General features: G+C 47.2%; 1 protein-coding gene and 1 long non-coding RNA gene across 2 annotated transcripts; both read left to right on the top strand.

Moving 5' to 3' along the window:
• Positions 1-738: 738 nt before the first annotated feature.
• On the top strand, positions 739-4,866 carry LOC136012944 (uncharacterized). Its single transcript, XR_010612086.1, has 3 exons — positions 739-811; positions 2,523-3,211; positions 3,332-4,866. It is a non-coding gene; the product is annotated as an uncharacterized LOC136012944 (long non-coding RNA).
• Positions 4,867-8,073: 3,207 nt separating this feature from the next.
• GABRR3 (gamma-aminobutyric acid type A receptor subunit rho3) lies at positions 8,074-18,625 on the top strand. The gene is given in 10 exon segments (XM_065675725.1): positions 8,074-8,214; positions 11,344-11,435; positions 12,353-12,435; positions 13,237-13,320; positions 13,323-13,381; positions 15,321-15,384; positions 15,788-15,847; positions 17,192-17,357; positions 17,359-17,386; positions 18,153-18,625. Coding segments are annotated over 10 exon segments (1,095 nt in total). The 3' UTR covers positions 18,471-18,625.
• The last annotated feature ends 1,448 nt before the right edge of the window (positions 18,626-20,073 follow it).

Here is a 20,073-nt window from a genome sequence, read left to right as displayed (position 1 = left end):
GATAATACTAAAAATCACCCCCCTGAGACATGAGACCTTTGCCTACAGACACCCTTACTCACGGGATGTGTCATTCCCCCCGAGGAACACGCACCTTGCTCTCCCCATCCATACAACCCCTATTCTATGTGCCTGTGCTTGGACAGCCTGGACTGCTGTGATGTTCCCACAGCACCTCCCTGCTCCCATAGCTCTTTTCTCTGCAGCCCTCCTCCATTGCGCCCCGGCAGCTTGGGGTCGGTACTGTGTCTTCGGGGCTGGCAGGGGGTGTCTGGGGTCCCCTGTAATGCAATTAATGCTCTTTTTTGGTGCATTTCTGTGGCATAAGATCCCCATGTGATTCGAGTGCTGCTGGATTTGACACATCCTGCAATGAGACGCGTTCTACGGGCTGCAACCAGAGCGTTTCCAGCCCTGGACACGCCAGGATGGTTTGGACTGTGCAGGCGGGACATCCCTGCACACCCAGGCATGATCTTGGCATCGGAACCCCCCTTCTGGACGAGTGAGAGACTGAGATTCCTGGGGGCGACTCCAAAGAGCCGGAGCAGAGACCAGGGCAGTTGCAGCTCATTAGTGCCTTAATGCCGGTGAGTAGCCAAAGGCACTCAAATGCCTCCACCTGCCTTCTGCCCCTTGATTTGTCCACAGCTGCTTCTGGTTCCCCGCTGTGCCTGCGGGTTGCCTCCTCCTGGTGCAGACAGACCCTGGCTGTTTTCTGCTCCCCAGCTCTTTCTTGGAGCAACTGCCATAAGGACAGACCCCTCCAGCCTGGTGCTGGCTCTGCTGGAGCCAGGGAGAGCTCACACTGGTGAGTGTGTGAGATACTGCTGGGGGAAACTGGTATCCACTGGGGCGAGGACACCCCTGTGAGGGTGCACAGGGGCGTCTGGGAAGGTGGGAAAGGGCACTGGCAGCGTCCAGCCCAGACCCCTGGCACTAGTGAGTGCCAGCCCCTGTCTGGGGCTACTGTGATTGCTCTGTGCTGCTGCTGCCATAGGGGGCCAGAGGGCTTGCAGCCAGAACCTGGCTCTCACCTGCCCTTCTGGAGAGAACAGGGATGTTCCTGGGGTCTTTTGTTCCAGTTATCAGGAACTTCACCTGACTGCCACGGTATTTCAAATATACTGCTGAAGATGCACATCTTTAATGCAGTAACTTCGCTGTCAGTGTGGCTGTTTCTCTGTACTTCTTCATGGCACTGATCACTGTATTCTGCCCCGTCCCAGGGCTTAGTCAGCTCCAGGAAAGGCTTCATTTTCTAAATGATAAATCCGGATGAAGGTCGCTGCTTTAGCTGTCTGTGATTCAACTGGTTGTAAAAAGTAGCAATGTTCTCTAATATTCATTGCTTGAATAGTGTTGGTGTAGTGGGGTGATAATCATGGTAAGGTAACTTGTGGAACAAGGTATCTAGTGTCTAAGGACCCAATTTGCGGTTGCATGGGACATGCAAAACGGAAAGAGGAAGACTAGAAGATTACCAGAAGGTGCAGGACTCCAGTTTGAGCCTCACTTGGAATGAAGCTTTTAGTCCTGTGTTTCTGAGGTGAAAGTCATATTGGTCACATCCAATAGGAAGCACTGACCGGTTACCTAGCCTCTGCAGCTTCATTTTAGACAGAATCATCATATCTGGTCCTTGTTTGATCTCTCCACAAGCTAATTCAGTGTATTGTCCTGGCATAAAATAGCAAGTGTTGGTTTGGAAGGCCATAAGGTTTTTGTCAATGTTATTCAAGGTAGAACACAAAAGCACAGGAAGGCAAGGTCACTTGGTAGGCTACAGGGGCATTGCTTCCAAGTCTCCTCCAATGCCAATGCAGAGGACTGACCACAGGGGTTGATGTGTTGTTTGAAATATTGACATGGCCTCCAATATCTCAGTGCCAAAATCAACAGTATTCTGATGGATTGGGCCCTTCCTTTCCTTCTCCCCTCCCCACTTCCACAGTTTTCATCTCTCTGCTGAATGTACTAAACTTGTTTTGAGGTTTCAGACAGATTTGGAACATTTTCATATTTAATCTTAATTAGTAGACATCAGAGGGCCTGACCCCTTTTCTAATAACTGGAAGGGCTGAACGATTGAGGTCTGAGTAGTCAAGGTCAAAGTACTTTGCTTAATGCACATCTTACAATTACCTAATAGGACTTTATAGCACCACGGATGCTAAAGTACCAAATCTTCAGATCCAAAGATTGGTCCTTGTCCTTCGGCGCCTCTGCCTTATTTTTCTGCTTCTTTCTCTACTGCTGCTTCTGCTTTGGATCTGCTCCTGTCTCTTCTGAACCTTCTGCTTTCTTCTGCTTCCCCTGCTCTCCCAGTTCCCCTCCCCGGGAACACCTTGCCCATATCCAAGTCTGCACTGACCTCTAATGCCTACTGCAACGGTTGAAGGTGGCTGGTGGGAGGGAGGGGAGCTTGGTTAACCTCTATAGCAGGTCTAAGCCATGGGAGAAAGACAACTGCATCCTCGCACTCAGTGCAGTAGTCTCACCAAGATCATGATCTCCTCCAGCTCTGAGGCGAAGACATAAGGAGCTGATCTCATATACCTGTGCATCATCAGGACAGAAATCAGCTCCCAAAGTGTAAATGTCGAAGAAGCAGGAGAATCAGTAGAAACAAAAGGAGACATAGAAGCACAAAAAAGACAGCAGAGGAAGACATAGAATCAGAGGCAGAAGTAGAAGCAGGAGAATCAGAAGTAAGAGCAGAAGCTGGAAAAGCAGGTGCAGATCGATAAGCAGAAGGAAAAGTAGGAACTGAAGAAGCAGCAGTAAAAGCAGATGCAGAAGCAGGAAAAGCAGAAGATGCAAAAGAAGCAGGAAAAGCAGAAGAAGATGCAAAAGAAGCAGGAAAAGCAGAAGTAGACCCAGAAGCAGAAGAAAAAGCAGAAACGAAGCAGAAGAATCAGAAGAATCACTGAAACTATAAGAACAAGCAGAAGTAGTAGAAGCAGCAGAAGAAAAAGACTTCTCAAGTCGGCACTAACCTGCTGTGGAGGTTAACCAAGCTCCCCTCCTCTCCGGCCATCCCAAATTCCTTGCAGCAGTCACTAGAGGTCAGTGCAGACTTGGATATGAGAAGGTGCTCCCGGAAAGGAGAACTGGGAGAGCAGGGAACGTCCTCTCTCATTTACAACCTGTAGACATGTAAAGCCAGCCCACAAAACCGGAGCGAGCTGCCCAGAGAGGCATTACGCAGGTGGGTAAGCAAGGATGGATAGCCATGTTGGTGGCATAACACTGCATGCAGGAGCAATGTATATGCTCACGTTTAGGTCTGTTCACATTAGTCTTTAACACAGGATCTGTCATGTCACAGGAAATTCCACATCCAGTCCCTGCTCCTAAGCCTAAGCGGCCAGGACAGAAAGCTGGTGCTGGGCATCTCCTACACATGTTGCACTCGGTGGGTGATGCGGGAGGATGGGGAAGTCTGGTGCGTAGCTGAAGGAGATTTGACTTTGGGCGAGAACAGACAGTGAATTAAACTGTGTGGTGCTGGATAATACTGAATGTGATCACTTCCATGGTGGCTGAACACCCAGCACTGCACAGGATGCCTCGTGGGACCTGATCCCACCACTCTGGATTTGAGGGTCTGAACCTGATTCCCTCGATCACCCCATTAATGAAGAATGGATTTGGATCAAACTGGACAAGTGCTGCAGGGATGGGACTGGAACTGGCTTTCTCTGGAGGGAATGGGCCGCTCCGGTTTTCACAGCTTGTCCGTTACATTCTCTGCATTTTCTGCCTGTTGAGTGATAGAAGCCTGTTTTCTACATTACTGCAGAATTCTCCTGCTTTAACAGTTCTCTTTCGATTCTGATGGTTTCTGCAATGACAACGTATTTGTTGGGTGACTACTTGGGTTTAAATAGGCCTTCCAAATAATTTTTCCCCTTTGAAGACAAAATGTTACCCAACAACCGGCGCTGCGCCTACTCCAACCCCAGCAATAGGCGCCGCAGGTACTCCAACCCCAGCAACAGGTACTGCCGCTACTCCAACAGCAGTGATACGAACTGCAGACACCCCAACCCCTGCGACGAGCACTGTGGCTGTGTCCCTGCGCGCCCCAGATGTCCGCTGCCACCGGACGGAGCGGGAGCCCGTGGAATGGAGGAGCGGGCCCTGCCCAGCATCTCTGCGGTGCTCCCCGTCCGAGCCCTCCGCGGGGAGCCTGTTCCTCCCTTGATCCCTTTTCCCTGCTGCCTCGACGCTTTCCAGTGGTTCCTTGACCTCGTCTCGCTCGCTCCCCACGATGAGCGCTGCCGTTGTTCATTGCAGACAAATCCCCCCATCACGGAGGGCTGGATCCAGCCTTTCCTGTGCTGCTCTTGGGGATGGTCCTGGGTACCGCGGCTCGGCGCCCTTTAGGGGGACCGTCAGAGTTAATCTAGCTGGGAGACCAGCCGCTGGGTCCCACACAGCCACGCTGTGCTCCTCCGCACCCCGCACGCTCGCAGCATCCTTCATCCCGCAATTTCGCAATAACGGGATGGCTCCATCGCATCAAGTGCTGCCTTTTATTTCTGTCCGCATGGAAAACAAACAAGAAAGATTCCTGCATTCCCTACGCTGCGCACTATTAACGCAAATCTCTCCGGCAAACACATAGTCTCATGGCCGGACTCGACAGCGTGGAGAGCTGGGGCCAGCTCCCTCCACCCCAGCCCCAGACAAGACCCCCCTGGAGAAACACAACCCTCAGCTGCAGACCGAGAATCCGCCGGTGGCAGGGAAATGGCAGCGACCACAACTTGGCACAGGGAGCTGGGGAGCAGCAGCAGCTCTGCACCTCAGTCTGGCTGCTGGCAGGAACACTGTGGACCCGGTAACGGCCACAGGACACACACGGAGGGAAGGACCCAAGTGGAAAACCTGGCGATCAGCAGCTGCAGGAGCAAGGAAGCAGGTTGGGAACCCCCGGGAATTATAAATAAAGAAATAACTCACCCACCAGCCAGAGCTCTTAAAAAATCAACCAGGAACAAAACCATGGCAAGAAGTTTAAAAACCAAACCTGGAGCAACAGGAGAAAGGTAAAATCTTACCATTATTAGCAACTGTACAACAAACTTTGCTCCTGCAGAACTGCTATGGTTTAAAGGGGACAGAGCATAAAACTAGACAGGGGAAAGGAAAACGCTAACTAGCAGTGGTGCCCAATACAATTGCTCAGCACCCACTGAGCGATGCCCAGCAGCAACCCATCCCTTCTGGGTAACTCTCCCCCGTTTGTATACTGGGCATGACGTGCTGTGGTATGGAATGCCCCTTTGGCTAGTTTGGGTTGGGTGTCCTGGCTCTGCTTCCTCCTGGCTTCTTGTGCCCCTCCTCACTGGCAGAGCATGAGTCTGAAAAGTCCTTGATCAGGGTAAGTGCTCCTGAGCAACAACTAAACCATCAGTGTGTTATCAGTGTTATTGCCAGAATAAAGCCAGAAGACAGCGCTGCACCAGCTACAGGAAAGAGAATTACTTCTATCCCAGCGAAAACAAGGACAGATCCCTAACTGAGCAGTTTGTACCCTAAAATGAGGGTTTGGAGCCCCAAAAGGAGTCTTTCAAATGCAGAATCTGAGATTTAGTCCCTAAAAATGAGGCTTTGGTACCTAAAATGGGCTTTGAGCCTTACAAGAGGGGTTTGGACCCCCAAATGAGGGTTTGGACACTCAAGAGGCTGTCTGGACCCAGAAAAATGCCTGGCTGGATCCTAAAAATGGCATCCTGGCATCTGAAAAGACTTTATAAACTGAACCTGAGCATTTGGACCCTGCAAATGAGGCTTTGAAGCAAAAAAATGAGGCTTTAGAAGCGAAAACTAAGACTTCAGTAAGTCAAAAGGAGGTTTTGGACACTGTAATAATCAGGCTTTGGACTTTAGAGAGGAGGCTTTCCTTTCCTCCTTTCCCTTTACCTCCCCTCTCCCCCAGATCCTCAAGCTCTCCTGCTCACATTCCTACCTCTGGGAAGTTGGGCTTCTTGTGATTGGTGCCTCTTTATCATTTGGGTATTTTGTGTTCGTGTCGCTGTCCTACTTGCAGACCTTCAGGGCAGTGCTGAGGATCCCCTCTGAGCAGGTACACTACACCTGGCCATGCTCTCCCTTTTTGTCAGCAGTGGCACATTTGCCTGCCTGAAGCCCCCCTCCATTTCCTCCTCATCCCTGGATCTGGTGGTGTCAGTGCTGTACTCTGTGGTGCCTCCAGCAGTGAAACCCCTCATCTACAGCCTGAGGAACCAGGAGCCCAGGGATGCTCTGAGGAAGCTGGTGACTGGATGTGTTTCAGCTGCCATACACTCACTGCTTTCCTCTTCCTCTGCAAAGGGCTCAGAGTAGGTTGTAACAGGCCAAGTCTGCCTTTCCTGTTTTACAGTTGGGTTTGTTTCCACTTCTAATGTTGTTGTCTTCAAAGACATTCATCCCCTTCTACTTCAGTATCTGCTCATTTTGTGTGACCCACGGACTTTGTGTGAATGGGGGTCTCATTGTATTTAAGGGAAATATATGATCCTGCAGTAACTTCATCTCTGTGATATGTACCCAGTGTAGCAGGAATGAAGAGGGAATTAAATCAGCTTTCTGGCTGCTCCAGCATTCCAACACAGATACTGGATGAGCTGAGCAGGGCTGGTGCCTTACTGACAGACAAGGTGGGTCTGGCTGGAGATGGGAAGAGGAGGGCAGCCATGGCTGCAGTAGCCATGAGCTGCTGGAGAAGAAGCACAAGTAGCAGAATGAGAGTGCAGGACTGTGGGACAGCTGATGTCAGGTCGCTGCGGACCTGCCTGGGCTGATCTGGAGGTAGAAGGGGCTGTGGGTGCCTCTTGGATCTTCAGGGACAACATCCTCCAAGCCCAGAAAGAAGCCAGTTTGATATGCAGGGATGTGCAGGGCCTGGCAAGAGCATGGATGAGCAGGGACCCCCTGCCCTGGGAGGTCCAACACAGCAGGGAGGCTGGAGGGGAACAGGCTGCTCGGGGGGCAGACAGACTACCCGGCCTGTGGGTGCAGGGATGGAGCAGACGAGCCAAAGCTTCCCTGTGGCTGGAAATGGGCACACATGTGCAGGACACCCAGGAGGCATCTTCAGGATGTGCTCAGCACAAGGAGGGCAGCTGAGGGAGCCTTGGTCCCAGCACCCAGTGGGGCAGGGGACAGAAGGACAAAGCCAGGATCAATACAGTTATTCCTCAGGATAAAGATTCTCCCTTGAGAGTGCTGGTAGGAAATGGGTTTGGCTGAGAACCTGCACACACTCAATGCTTTTCTGTACATTCACCTGTACATAAATAGAAGATTTTGCCAAATCTTCACACAGAAAGACAGAGAACACCGATCTGATGGGATCTCTCAGTGTGACAGCTGCCAGCCCCAGGGGTGGCCTTCAGAGACACGGGGTCCTCTGGAGGTGGCACTGGGTACATCTATTCAGACAGGAAAGCGCTGCCTGAGAGCCTGAGGCATTTCTCAGGTGTTTAAAAGGATGAGCATGTCCTCATCAGCTGAAACACTTGAACACTTTGCATCAACTCTCCAGGTTTTTCCATGATCCAAATGAGAGGTTTCCATGATGTGCGTTAAAAGAAACAGCTGGTGAGGACGGAGAGATGCCAGTAACAGGTATAGACATACTGGGGTGAGAAGATGGTGGGGGAGTACATTGGGTGTCTGCAGCCTGCAAAGAAACAGGCACAGGCATGGGACAGTGCAGGATGGGCTGTGGTGCAGATGGCAAAAGGCGCTGGCAAGGCTGAATGTCCCTGACAGAACCCAGGTCTTTGTCCTGTTGGCTATAATGTCGCTGCCACTAAGGCTCATGAGAAGGCACATCATCATCATGGCCATAGGGCATCAGTGCCTCCTTGCACCTCCTTGGCGAGGCCACAAAGTGTCATCCCATTGTCCTTCACTTGGCATCACGCTCCCCACATCCCCAGGGAGAGCCTGAGCCAGGGGCTGGGGTTCAGGGCTTTCCCATCTTTCTTCATCAGACAAACCAGGGGTGTTCTCAGCATCAGAGCTGCTGCACTTTGCCTTTGCCTGCCTGTGATGATGGCCTCCAGTGCTCTGCTCGAACGAGTTCCTGAGGAGGCTTTGTCAGGAATGGCCTCAGCAGGGCCCAGTGATGCTTCAAGGGACTTGGGAATTGCTTCCGAGTTTGACTTCTTGAGAGGGCTCTTCCGTCTCCTGTCGGTAGCTGAGGTTCATGGACTCGGCACCACCAAGGCACTGGGGCTCATTCAAACACAGAAAGCCCTGAGGAGCCATGTCTCTGCTGGAATTTTTCTTCAGCTCCTCATGACTTGCACAACTCATAGCAGAGGTTTCCACTGGACAGAGTGATGGAGATCGACGAGGTTTCCTGAAGGAGGGTTTTTTCTTTCAAGGGTATTTTCTCACTTTGTTGAAGCTGAACCTCATTGGTGGCAGCTTATACTTGGCATACAGTTTAGGAGTGTGTTTCCACTCCAACCAGTTCCGGCTAACTTAGAGAGAGCCTGGCTCCATGTCAGTCAGCGAAGGCTGCTGTCACCTCTGCTACTGAAAAGTAATCAACTGCACACTTGAAAATAAAAAGTGATTCCTATGAGCAGCTCTTTGAAGTCATTCTTCATAACTACACCAGGAAACCTCTCTAATGAACTCTGCAAGACTAGAAGGAAATTATGGGCAGAGACATTGTTTGTCACGGCTTGCTTCATTTTAATGAGCCCCACAGTGCTTTTGGTGCCGAGTCCTTGAAGCTCAGGTGCTGAGAGGTGACTGCACACACCTTGCCATAAGGCAAAGTCAGAAGAAAAACCACAAGTATCTTGAAGCATTAATGAGTCCCACTGAAGGCCATCACCAACACAGATTCCCCAGGGACTCGTTGGAGGAGATAACTGGAGGCCATTACTGCGGGTAGGCAAAGGGAATGTGCAGGGAGATCAGATGCTGAGAGAGCCCTAGGTTTGCTTGATGCAGCAGAAAGGCCAAGCCCTGACCCCCAGGAAAGATGAAGTTGTGAATGCTCCATTCCTGACAGTGTTCAAGGCCAGGTTGGACAGAGCCTTGGGTGACATGGTCTAGCGTGAGGTGTCCCTACCCATGGCAGGGGGGTTGGAACTGAATGTCCTTTCCAACCCTAACTGTTCTATGATTCTATTGGAGAGATCTCCTGAACTGACCAAAGGGATTTTCCATACCATAAGACATCATGTTCAGCAATAAACTGAGAGAAAGGAGGGGGCTTTGCTAGGTGGTGACATTCATTACTAAGCAATTTGTCTTCCGCAGCAACCCTGACACATACTGAACCTTTGATTCTCAGGAGGTGGGTGGACATTGTCTGTTGATGGGAAGTAGAGAACAAATCTCCTTTGGTTTTGTATTAACTGCCTTTATCCTGAGCCACAGTTTTTATTCCCTTGTCCTGCTGAGGAGAGGGAGTGAGAGAGAAGCTTGGTGGGCTCCTGATGGACAGCAAAGTTTGACCCACCACAGTCACCTGTCTGGCCCATCTCTCCTGCTACAGGCTGTGTTAAATTGGTACCATTCAAGGACTCCCTGAGAACTGACATCTTCCACGAAGGAGCTGGAAGCTCATTTTGTCCCATTGTACAGAGAGGTAATGGAAACACTGCACAGTGGTGGTCAAGGGCTGCTCAGTGATGAAGGCCGCCACTAAGTGGCTGACAGGAGGACTTTGGACCACGGATGCTGTTTGACCTTCATCATTCAGCCAACTTGCTACCCACCACATCACCCACTTCTTCAGTCCAGCTGTCAGCAGCCTGGCTATGAGGAGTCTACTATGAGCATGTCAGAGGCCTTGCTAAAGCCTGAGTACAAGATATCCCCTTCTTTTCCCTCCCACATGTGTTCTGCAACCCCTCTCTTGTCCTTCAAATGCCTGGGGAAGGCTGAGGGTGATGTACCATATCACCTTCCTAGGTGACCCAGGCTACTCTGTAACTCTGCCAATCCTCCTTCCTGCCCTTTTGGAAGGCTGGTTTCAAGTTTCCCTTTTCCAGGACCTCAGGAACCTCTCTGACAGCTTTAGCCTTTCCAAGGTGTTTGCGGGAGGTCTCACAACGACACTGGCCAACCTTCTCCCTTTCTCTGACACCAAACACATTCTCAATATCCCAAACCTCCGGAGGAGTGCCCAGGACACAACACATGCCTGTCCAGGTCCTCAGGGCTGGTTCAGAAGGGAACCAGAACTGATTTCTTCTTAAAAGCCCACCACCATGGGCTGTCTGTGCAGTTCACAGCTTTCCTGAGTGTTTTGTCAGCACCCCTCTGTCCCCATCCTTTGCGCTCCACAGGCTGTCACTGAGAGAATTGAGCAGGGGTGAGGATGGCGTTGAAAAAGGGCAGTGTTGAACTGTTCTCAGGAGGGCTCTTCTGGCATCACAGTGACAATGGTGAAACTGCTGTAGAAAGCAGTGGAACAAGTGCCATCCCTGGCAGTGTTCAAGGCCAGGCTGGATGGAGTCTTGGGTGACATGGTTTAGTGTGAGGTGTCCCTGCCTATGGCAGGGGGTTGGAACTGGATGATCTTTAGGTTCTTTCCAACCCTAACTATTCCATTCCATCCCATCATATTCTATTCTATTCTATCCTATCCTATCCTATTCTAACACTGGGACAAAACTGCAGAAGAAGTGGTCTGATACGTTGGGGCACAAAATGTGTGTGGGACAAGAATGAAATGATTGCTGGAGATGGCTGAAATCCCCCTAGCCAAGGCAGTGCTGTCTTCCGGAGACAACCCTTCCATCCATGACTCTTGCAGCGAGCATGTGTGGCCCTCAGCCCAATAGTGATCCTAGGATGTGGCCACCAGCACAGTTCTGTGCATGCAAAAGGTGCAGGAAATAGCAGTGACACTGCTGTGAGCAGGGATTGTGCTGTCCCCAGACAAGGGACAGTCATGGTGGTAGAGCTGTAGCAAGTTTAGTGGAGCTACTGCAAGTTTCCATGTTTTCCAGCAGCAGCAGCCCCAGGATGAGGCCAAACCTAACTACAATCACAGGTCATAAGAGACAGGAGGAAGAGATTTTCTCTTTCCATTGAACGTTTTAGGTCTTCACATCCCCTCTCTCCTGCTAGGACACCAATGAGTGAGAACATTTGTTTCCCTGTTAGGAGCTCAAAGGAATTGTGAATACGTGGAGGTGTTTGTGCCTCTCACTGCTTCATACTCCCAAAATGTGCTCTGTGTTCTGTGAAAAGTGAGAAATGCCATGTTCTAAAGGGCAGTGCCTCTTGTGCTTGCAGAACTGCTTCAGACTGCACACATCATATACTTGTCCACATGCGCTTCTTCCATAGAATCACAGAATCCCAAGGGTTGGAAGAGACCTCAAAAGATCATCTAGTCCAACCCCCCTGCAAGAGCAGGGTAACCTACAGTACAGTGTGCAATGAAAGGGACAGGCCCATCAGAGGCAGAGGCAGCAGCTTGACGAGATCCCTCCAGGAACTGCAGCTGCATTGGCCTGCACCCAGAGCTTTATATACTTTAAAATGTAGGATTCAGTTTGGGAAAAAACTGAAAAATCAAACTAAAACATCAAATTATGTGCAAACTGTGACAAGAAAGGGAAATATGGTATTATTTATCATATTTAAATCGCTGCCTCTAGCCTGTTTACTGGTTAAAATATCAAGGGATATTTATCTTCTAAGCATGGATAAAAAAGCAGGTGGAATGCAAAATAATGTTTTTTCCTAGATTTCCTTAAGCCTTTCAGAGTATAAGGCATCTAAATGGTGTAGAAGAGAGTAAGCTTCCAGAAACTGCAGCTCACCTTTTTATGCCATTAAATATTGCAACCGTTCTAGCTGGTAAAATAGCACTTGGAATGATATTTGGTGTAATCTATAATATCATCTACTTCAGTCTTCGAAAAATCCCATCAAGAAATGTGAGCTCTCCTTGTTTATCTTCCTAAGTATAACCCTTCAAAGCAAAATGTATGAAAGGCTAATGAAGGATCAGGCCAGTAAAGGTTTAAAAAAACAAAGGCAATGTACTTTCAATTAGAATCATAGAATAGAATAGTTAGGATTGGAAAGGGCCTTAGGATCATCTAGTTCCAACCCCCTGCCATGGGCAGGGACAAGGAAGACTAATCATGTTTAAAAACCGTGGCCTCTCACTGATTTCGTTTTATCTCACCGTCCTGAAGCAATTTCAGAAGCATCTCAAAACCCCAGAACTCAATCATTAAGGATTTTAAGCAGCAGATTGGTTGGGAATCTCACTGAGTTGTCTGCTCAGCTCTAAGAAAGTGTGATTTTTTCCACTTCATTTCGGTTTTATTCTTCCGTTCTGCACAATAACAGTGTTTGTGTTGTGTTTCATGGGTTTCAATAGGTTTCCTCTGGGCACTCAGAACTGCTCTTTAGAACTGGAAAGCTGTAAGTTTAATTCATACCTGTTCTTCACACGTGCATTCTTATCAGCACTCTATCTTGTTAATAATACCTTTTTCACTTCTGTTGACATGTGACCTGAACCCTTCAACCTGTACAGGTTAAATTGTGACCAGTTTGGGATCTTTCCAGAACTTACTTTGGGAAGATAGAAAAACCATGATGCACCCTGCTTTGTTCGGACTGGGTTGATATCCCAAGGCCTGAATCTAGAAATGTTTCCTCTGTCAAAAATCATGTTTTATTTTTCTTCTTTTCTGAGAAAAATGTGCAAGTTCAAAGTAAAATGTCAATGTTTAACCTCATGGCAAAATGGAAGCAAGTGCTTGCATTGCTGTGAAATACCTGCTTTCTCATGCTCAGTTGTCTAGTAAGTTGTAGAGCCTGGCAACTAAGGGTAATTCGGGTTTGCTAAGCCTTTTGCTATCTCAAAATTTATTTCTATTTGGATTATGAGTAAAACTGAGATCCCGGTTTGTTGTTTGGCCTTGGAAAAGAGAACAGATCCCCAGTGTTCAGGCAGTCTGCTCAGTGTCGCAGCTCCAGAGCTCTGCTCCTAAGTACATCTGTCAGGTAAGCTGCTGGTAGGGCACAGGATTGGGGTCCACTTAGAACAAGACGGAATGTGGTCTTTGAAACTTTTCCATGTCAACTAAGTGGCAAATTGCTGTGAAAAAAGTGTTTCTTTGGGGTTTTCCCAAACTATTTGAGTGGTTTCCTATCCCTAAGAAAAGGAAACAGAAGCATTATACCAGAAGAGGTGATTTAGTTTTCCCTTCCTTATAGATACATACAATGAAGTTGATCTGATGTTATGCTGGAAACATGGAAACAAGTCTCTGAGCACAGATGAGCACATCTCCCTCTCCCAGCGTTCATTAAAGAATTCATTGCTTCCAGTGGAGTAGCTTTTTACAGCAGTGCTGGTCTAGTGAGCCCCTGTCATTAGAAGACAGAAGCACAGGACATAGTCATGCAGAATGACTTTTCAAGTTCAAATTCATTGCTAAGAAATGACTCTTACTGCTTAAAGATCTCAGGTAAAATGAGGTCTGCTAATCACACTGGTCTGTTGGCCCAGGTCCTTGGCTTTCCTTACATTACCAGTGTAATACTTTCTGGATATGAGAAGAAGATGCCAAAATACTTGTAACTTAACATCTGACAATAAGAATGGGAAAAAATGCACAACAACCAAATACATGCTGGTGTGAGCTCTTGCAGACTTGTGGTGCTTCTCTTAAAGCCCTTGGAGTACTGGTTTTACAGGAATCTTTGGGACCTAGTTCTATAGAAAAGCTTGAAAATGCAAACCCTAAAGGGTCAAATACTAGAGAGAAAACATGAGGAACCCAAGTGTGTTTTATTGTCTAAAATCTCCTCATTTTTGGAGCTGTAATATGGCACTAAAGGTCTACTAACTAGAAGGTTTCCACATGGCAGCATTTATAACCTATTGAGGTCTAATTCATGGTTTTCTTAATGTTTCATGTTTACACATAAAGTTGCAGGGAAAAAAATCCCTTTATGTCAGTGCTACATTGTTTAACTGCAGGTATCTGCCCCAGACAGGTTTTTATTTCTCCCTATAGAGCTTGGAACTATACTTTCTGGCAAACTGCATTAAGGCTTTAGGAGTTTATTATAGCCTTGACTTCATGCAAGCTGGGTTTTATTTGCTTTGTATTTGTACATGTAATTCTAAAGTCTTAAATACTTCTCTATATAAGTAGCCTAACCGTATGTTTTTAACCAGATCAAATAGCATGTTTGCTGCTGTAGTAACCAGTCTGAGGCAATTCATTTCAGTGTGGATACCAAAGAGGTATTCCATACCACAGCATGTCATGCCCACTATATAAACTGGGGGGAGTTACCCAGAAGGGTTAGATCACTGCTTGGTTGGGCTGGGTATCGGTTGGCGGGTGGTAAGCAATTGTATTCTTTACCCTTGTTATTTCCCTTAGCATTATTATCATTGGTGGCAGCAGCAGTGGTTTGTGTTATACCTGTGTTACTGGGCTGTTCTTATCTCAACCCATGGGAGTTACATTCTCTTGATTCTCCTCCCCACCCCTCTGGGAGCCGGGGTGGGAAGGGGGCGAGGGGGAGTGAGAGAGCCGCTGCGTGGTTCTGCGTTACAGCTGGGCTTAAACCACAACAGTGTGTTTAATGTTAGATGGGGTGTTTGTTGATAGATTATGTTTTATAGAGCCCCTCTTTGCGATGGCAGGACTGCCCCAACACAGGCTCGTTAATGTCTCCGTTTGTACTGGTCAGCAGACGCCGCGCAGCCGGGCACTTCTGTCTTCTCTTCACCACGCTGACTTCCTCCCGCTGCAGGAGGTCCAGCACGTATGCCGGGCCGCACAGACAGACCGTGCCACCGAAGCCCGCTAGATGGCACCCGTTCCGCTAAAGTCAACGCTCAGCAGGCAAACCGATCTGAGCGTAGGAGAGGCGCTGCTTACTGCAGGGTCTTTGCAACGTGATATAAGGCAGGCTGCTTTTTGGGGGAGAGGGGTGTTGGCTTTGCGGTCCTAGCGGGACTGGACAGTTACATTCTGTCTGTATTCTCCCGGCAGTTTCACCTGAATTCTATTTACTTCCTTTTTCAGTTTCCTAACTTCAGCTATAGTACAGTATTTCTGCAGTCATGATGCTTTGTTCCCAAAACAGCAGTATTTTAATGAGGGATCAAGGACAGATAATAAAACACTACATAAAACCAAGGTGGAGGCAATATTTCTTAGGTATTTACTATTACTGATGAGAATACACCATTCCAGCTGAAAGGAGAAGGCCAGTGAACAGACCTCGCAAGTAGCGCAGCTCTCTTCTCCCCCCAGAACAGGTTTTCAATAGGTTAGTACAATCGACTTTTTATAAACTTTTTTGTGCTACAATCCTATTTCCCTGCCATACTGATGGTGATGAAGATAGGCTGAGGAAGTTGGGGCTGTTCAGCCTGGAGAAGAGAAGGCTGCGTGGAGACCCTATAGCAGCCTTCCAGTATCTGAAGGGGGCCTGTAGGGATGCTGGGGAGGGACTCTTCATCAGGGACTGTAGTGACCGGACAAGGGGTAACGGGTTAAAACTTAAACAGGGGAAGTTTAGATTGGATATAAGGAGGAAATTCTTTCCTGTGAGGGTGGTGAGGCACTGGAATGGGTTGCCCAGGGAGGTTGTGAGTGCTCCATCCCTGGCAGTGTTCAAGGTCAGGTTGGACAAAGCCTTAGGTGGGATGGTTTAGTGTGAGGTGTCTCTGCCCATGGCAGGGGAGTTGGAACTGGGTGATCTTAAGGTCCTTTCTAACCCTAACTATTCTATGATTCTGTGATGTCTTGGGTTTCATTTTGGATTGACAGAAGAGACATTCCTGCCAGGGTATCATTTGGTAAACCTTTAATATAGGTTAACCTTTAACAAACCTTTAACAAACATTTAACTTCTGGGAAGTACAGAATGGACAAGGGAGAGGTTCTGAAGTTACCTCAGCTTCTTGTTTACACTTACTTAGCTTCTTATTTGTTAGTTGAAAAACAAATTATGGTACCTCCTACCTCCTTTTATTAATGCATGCAGCAACTCCTTTTGTTTATAAGGAATTCTGACTTCATCTTTAAAAAGAAAGTTTTAATTCTCAGTAGGTCATTTGTAATGTTGCCAAGATGGTTTTGCTAATCATGTTCTTTAATTTATATACGGATTTCTGCAGACGGTTATGCATCAGGAATTCTATGAATAATGCACATTTTATTAGCATAAGCATGCATAATTTATAGGCAATGTTAACAGCAAAGTTTAAAAAGCTTAGCTCCCTAGCTTAGAGTATACATATTTCAAGTAAATTGATTTCCTCTTATGTGGTATACTTCAAACACCATCCTTCAACCTAAGCACCTTGCAGAGAGGACAAGGGAAAACTCCTGTGTGTTACAATGGACTTGAACTAGCATAAAACTGAAGAAAGTCTACAGTGAGAGCCAGCTGAAAGGCCATGCTATCAGCCAGTGCTGTCTCACTCGTATTACTGAGATGTCTTCACTTCCAGTATTGCATTCATCTCTTTAAAAGCAGGGCCTCATTTGGTTGTTGGTCTTGGATATTTTTCTGAGACAGAGCAAAAGAAAATGAGACGAATTCCTGCATGTAAGAAGAGATTGAAGGGATGAGGGTGAAATTCTAGACACACTGAAGTAAACAAAACCTGTTTCTTAGTTTCAATAGATAACAGCATTTTTATGCTAGTGTTTTTAGAGAGACATGGGTTATGACAGACATACAAGCTGATACATGTTCTCAAGAAGTACAATTTGAGAAGGGTTGGGAGGGAAATCAGTGATTCTTTAGTGCTCTGGGACAAGAAGGTGTGCAGTAGAGCCCCTGGCTCTGGGAAGTGAGGGAAGCCCACAAACCTGCTTTCATTTCTCTACAGCAGTGCTTAAAGCTGTCACAGAAATGCGGTCCTTATGCTGCTGAATCACCAGTCTTATGTTCCCGCTGTTCAAACCTGGTGTGCTGCAGCTCTAACTGCACACACTGAGCAGAGAGATGATTTACTTGTTTCAGTATTGTATGCAATAGGTCCTTCATGGTTCACTCCGCTTTTCAGAGCCTGTGCAATGAAGTTAAAGGCAGTGTCAATGATACACCCTCACAGAGCTGTGCTGTCCAAGCACTGAGCTGAACAGACCCAAGTGGCCAGTATTATGATAACCTCCCCTTTTTCCTTTGGCAGGTATAACTACAGCGCTGACAATGTCAGCCATCATGACAGGAGTAAGTGTCTCAATGCCTCAAGTGTCTTACGTAAACACTGTGGATGTGTATTTATGGACCAGCTGCCTTTTTGTCTTCTTGTCTGTCATCGAATATGTACCAGTGAACTATCTCACACAACTGAAGAGAGAAAGCAACTGAAAAACGGGGCAAGGTACAATCCTCTCTGTGTTTGGTTGCCTTCAGAAAGCACCATAGAAGCCACAGAGTAATCCTGCTAGACCGCTGCGAGAGCAGTGCAGTAGCCATGTCTGTGACTTCATTCTGTATCTCCCTTTATTTTACTTGGCTGAACATCTCTGAGATGTTGAGAAAGCTGAGCTTTCTCTCCCTTCCTTTTCTTGTGGCAGAGGTTAGGGAGTTCACCTCCTGATTCCCCTCTCCCCAGAGGAAAGTGATCTTCATTCTCTTCTCAAATACCTATCGATCAAAGTGGTTTTCTTCTCTCTGAAATACACCACAGAATGCAGTCATGTGATTTTTGTTCCCATTTCCTGTGAAGCAGAGTGCATTTTCCTTCTGCTTTGCCATTTTCAGTTATGACGATGAGTTTAATGACACCTTTTTGTCCCAGGACCAGAAGAATGACAAGGTCATTCTTAGCAAAGTATGCCTGAAGCGGAAATGTGCACAAGTTAAATGTTTGCTTTCTATGAAGCACTCACTTAAAACCTTTGATTCAAAAATATCCCCTCATGGAAACTCCTTTGTTGAAATATCAGAGTTAAAACCACAAAGTTTTTGTTGTCTGTGGGGCAGACTCTACAGATAATAATACTGTGAGGGAGCCCTGTTCTCCATATGCTCTCCACAGAAGGAACAACACTGAAGAGAAAGCTTGCTTTGTTTTCTGGTTTATTTATTTCTGATTTACTAACATGGTTCCTGCTAGATAGAGAATAACTATTCTTTGTTGCCAGGCTTCAGGAATGTATAGTATTGACGCAGTGCAAGCAATGGCTTTCGATGGCTTCTTTCACGACACTGATGTGGACATGGACCTGACTGCTTTCCCAAACCGCTGTGAAGAGAATGAGACACGGGCACATGCAGACAGTGTCTCCAATGTGAACACAACTCACATAAAGAGGAAGAGATCTATGAAGGGAAGTGTGGGCAGAATTATATTACCGAACAGTCATGTTATTGATATATATTCCAGGATTATATTCCCCAGTGTGTATATTGTGTTCAACATTTTCACTAGGGCTTGTGCATATGAGCAAAGCCGATTATAAGCTAGACAGTAATTTGTGTATGAGGGTAGCATCGTGCTTTAAAAACAATGCAACAGAAGTACAGGGAAGGGTTAAAAGCTTCCAAAACTGACTTCTGCATCATACCAAGGCTGGTATGGTTAGCAGCAAAGCTGTTAATGAAAAACTCCCAGGAGTCCGGTTTCTTCTTCAACTGGACCGTTGCAACGCTCCACTGGAGCAATCCAATGCACAAGCTACTACTGCAGTAGTGTAGAAGCAGTCTGCTCACTAAGGGAGCCCTTTGTCACACACCAGAACAGACAGCATCTTGCACTTGAGGTATTATCCGGGCAGAGATTGTAGGGAACTTGGTCAAGAAAACAAACCAACCACATCTTCAGCAGAACCTGGTTCTTCTGATTTATGTTGCATATGTGAGCTTGGGGTTCTACCCCACTGCCCCTCACTTTGGCTTTTGAGATTGGATGTTACAGTGAGGAGGAGCTGCATACACCTGCTTGCAGCAGTGATCCCCAGCACTGTTCGAGATACCACACTGAGGCACATGGGAAATAAAAGGAAGCAGCTGTGCCCTTTACAGGAATCCTGTTGGTCCCAGATGAATCCTGCATGGAAATATCCTTAGGTTCAAGCTAAGGAGGTTGAGTTAGGAATGTTCAGGAACACACACAAAAAGTGTTCACGGCTTCAGAAAAGAATCAAGATCATTTTTGTGACTTTCCCAAATTAGGAGCATTTTCCACTTACATTCCTTGGGTTCATCTGTCATTTAATGGAGTGAGTTTGTATTTACCAAGTCAGGTCAAAATGGTAATTCGTGGTAGCGAAAAATGTCACAAGGTCAATGTCTGGTCACTGCTTGGTCAAGATTAGGAAATGGGAATAAATTTGGAAGCCTGGACCACACTCTGGTTTATTTGTTTTTCCTGCTCCAGTATTGCTTTGCTCATCACATGGTGATGTGTCTTACTGCTTCTAAAAGCTGCATTTACCAAGTTGGATTGACAGAGCTGGAGAAGCTGGTGACACACTGCATAGCAGGTGACTGAAATCTGATGGAGTGGGGACTTTGTCAGCCACTGCGCTGCCAAACAAACCGTCAGAGCTAAGACAGCCTTGATACACTTCCAGGAAATCCTGTCATGGAAAGCAGAACCGTGTCAGGCATGACAATGCTGGGAACGTAAAGCCAAAGGACACACAGGCTTTGGCAATAGCACACTTTGACCTCAACCTGAGAAAATGTGTAATATAGATGTATAAAAAGATTACCATGACATTCTTGTTACTGCATTGCCATTATGGAGGCATCCTTCACAGATGTTCCACATTGCCTGAGAAGATCCCATCTAATTGCTCCAGATGTGTAATGTGTCCTCAACTTTTCTCATCACCGATCACAACAATGTTTTCACATAGCTTTTATTATCTGCCTTACAGGCAGAGGTATTTGTTGTGTAGTCAACAGCGGATCCTCAGCTTCCAAAAGACAAAACTCCCCTTGTGTTTCTTGACCCTAACCAGTCCCCTCTTCCAAATTTCTTACAGGATCTGCAGCAACAGAAGCCCTGCAGGCAGCACCCAAGCTCCATGTAGGCTGTCCAGCAAACAGGCCCACACA

This window comes from Lathamus discolor, chromosome 4 (genome assembly GCF_037157495.1).
Source record: "Lathamus discolor isolate bLatDis1 chromosome 4, bLatDis1.hap1, whole genome shotgun sequence".
In the NCBI taxonomy this organism is placed as follows: domain Eukaryota; kingdom Metazoa; phylum Chordata; class Aves; order Psittaciformes; family Psittacidae; genus Lathamus; species Lathamus discolor.
Note: the sequence above shows the minus strand (reverse complement) of the source record. Positions and strands in the feature narration are given on the sequence as shown.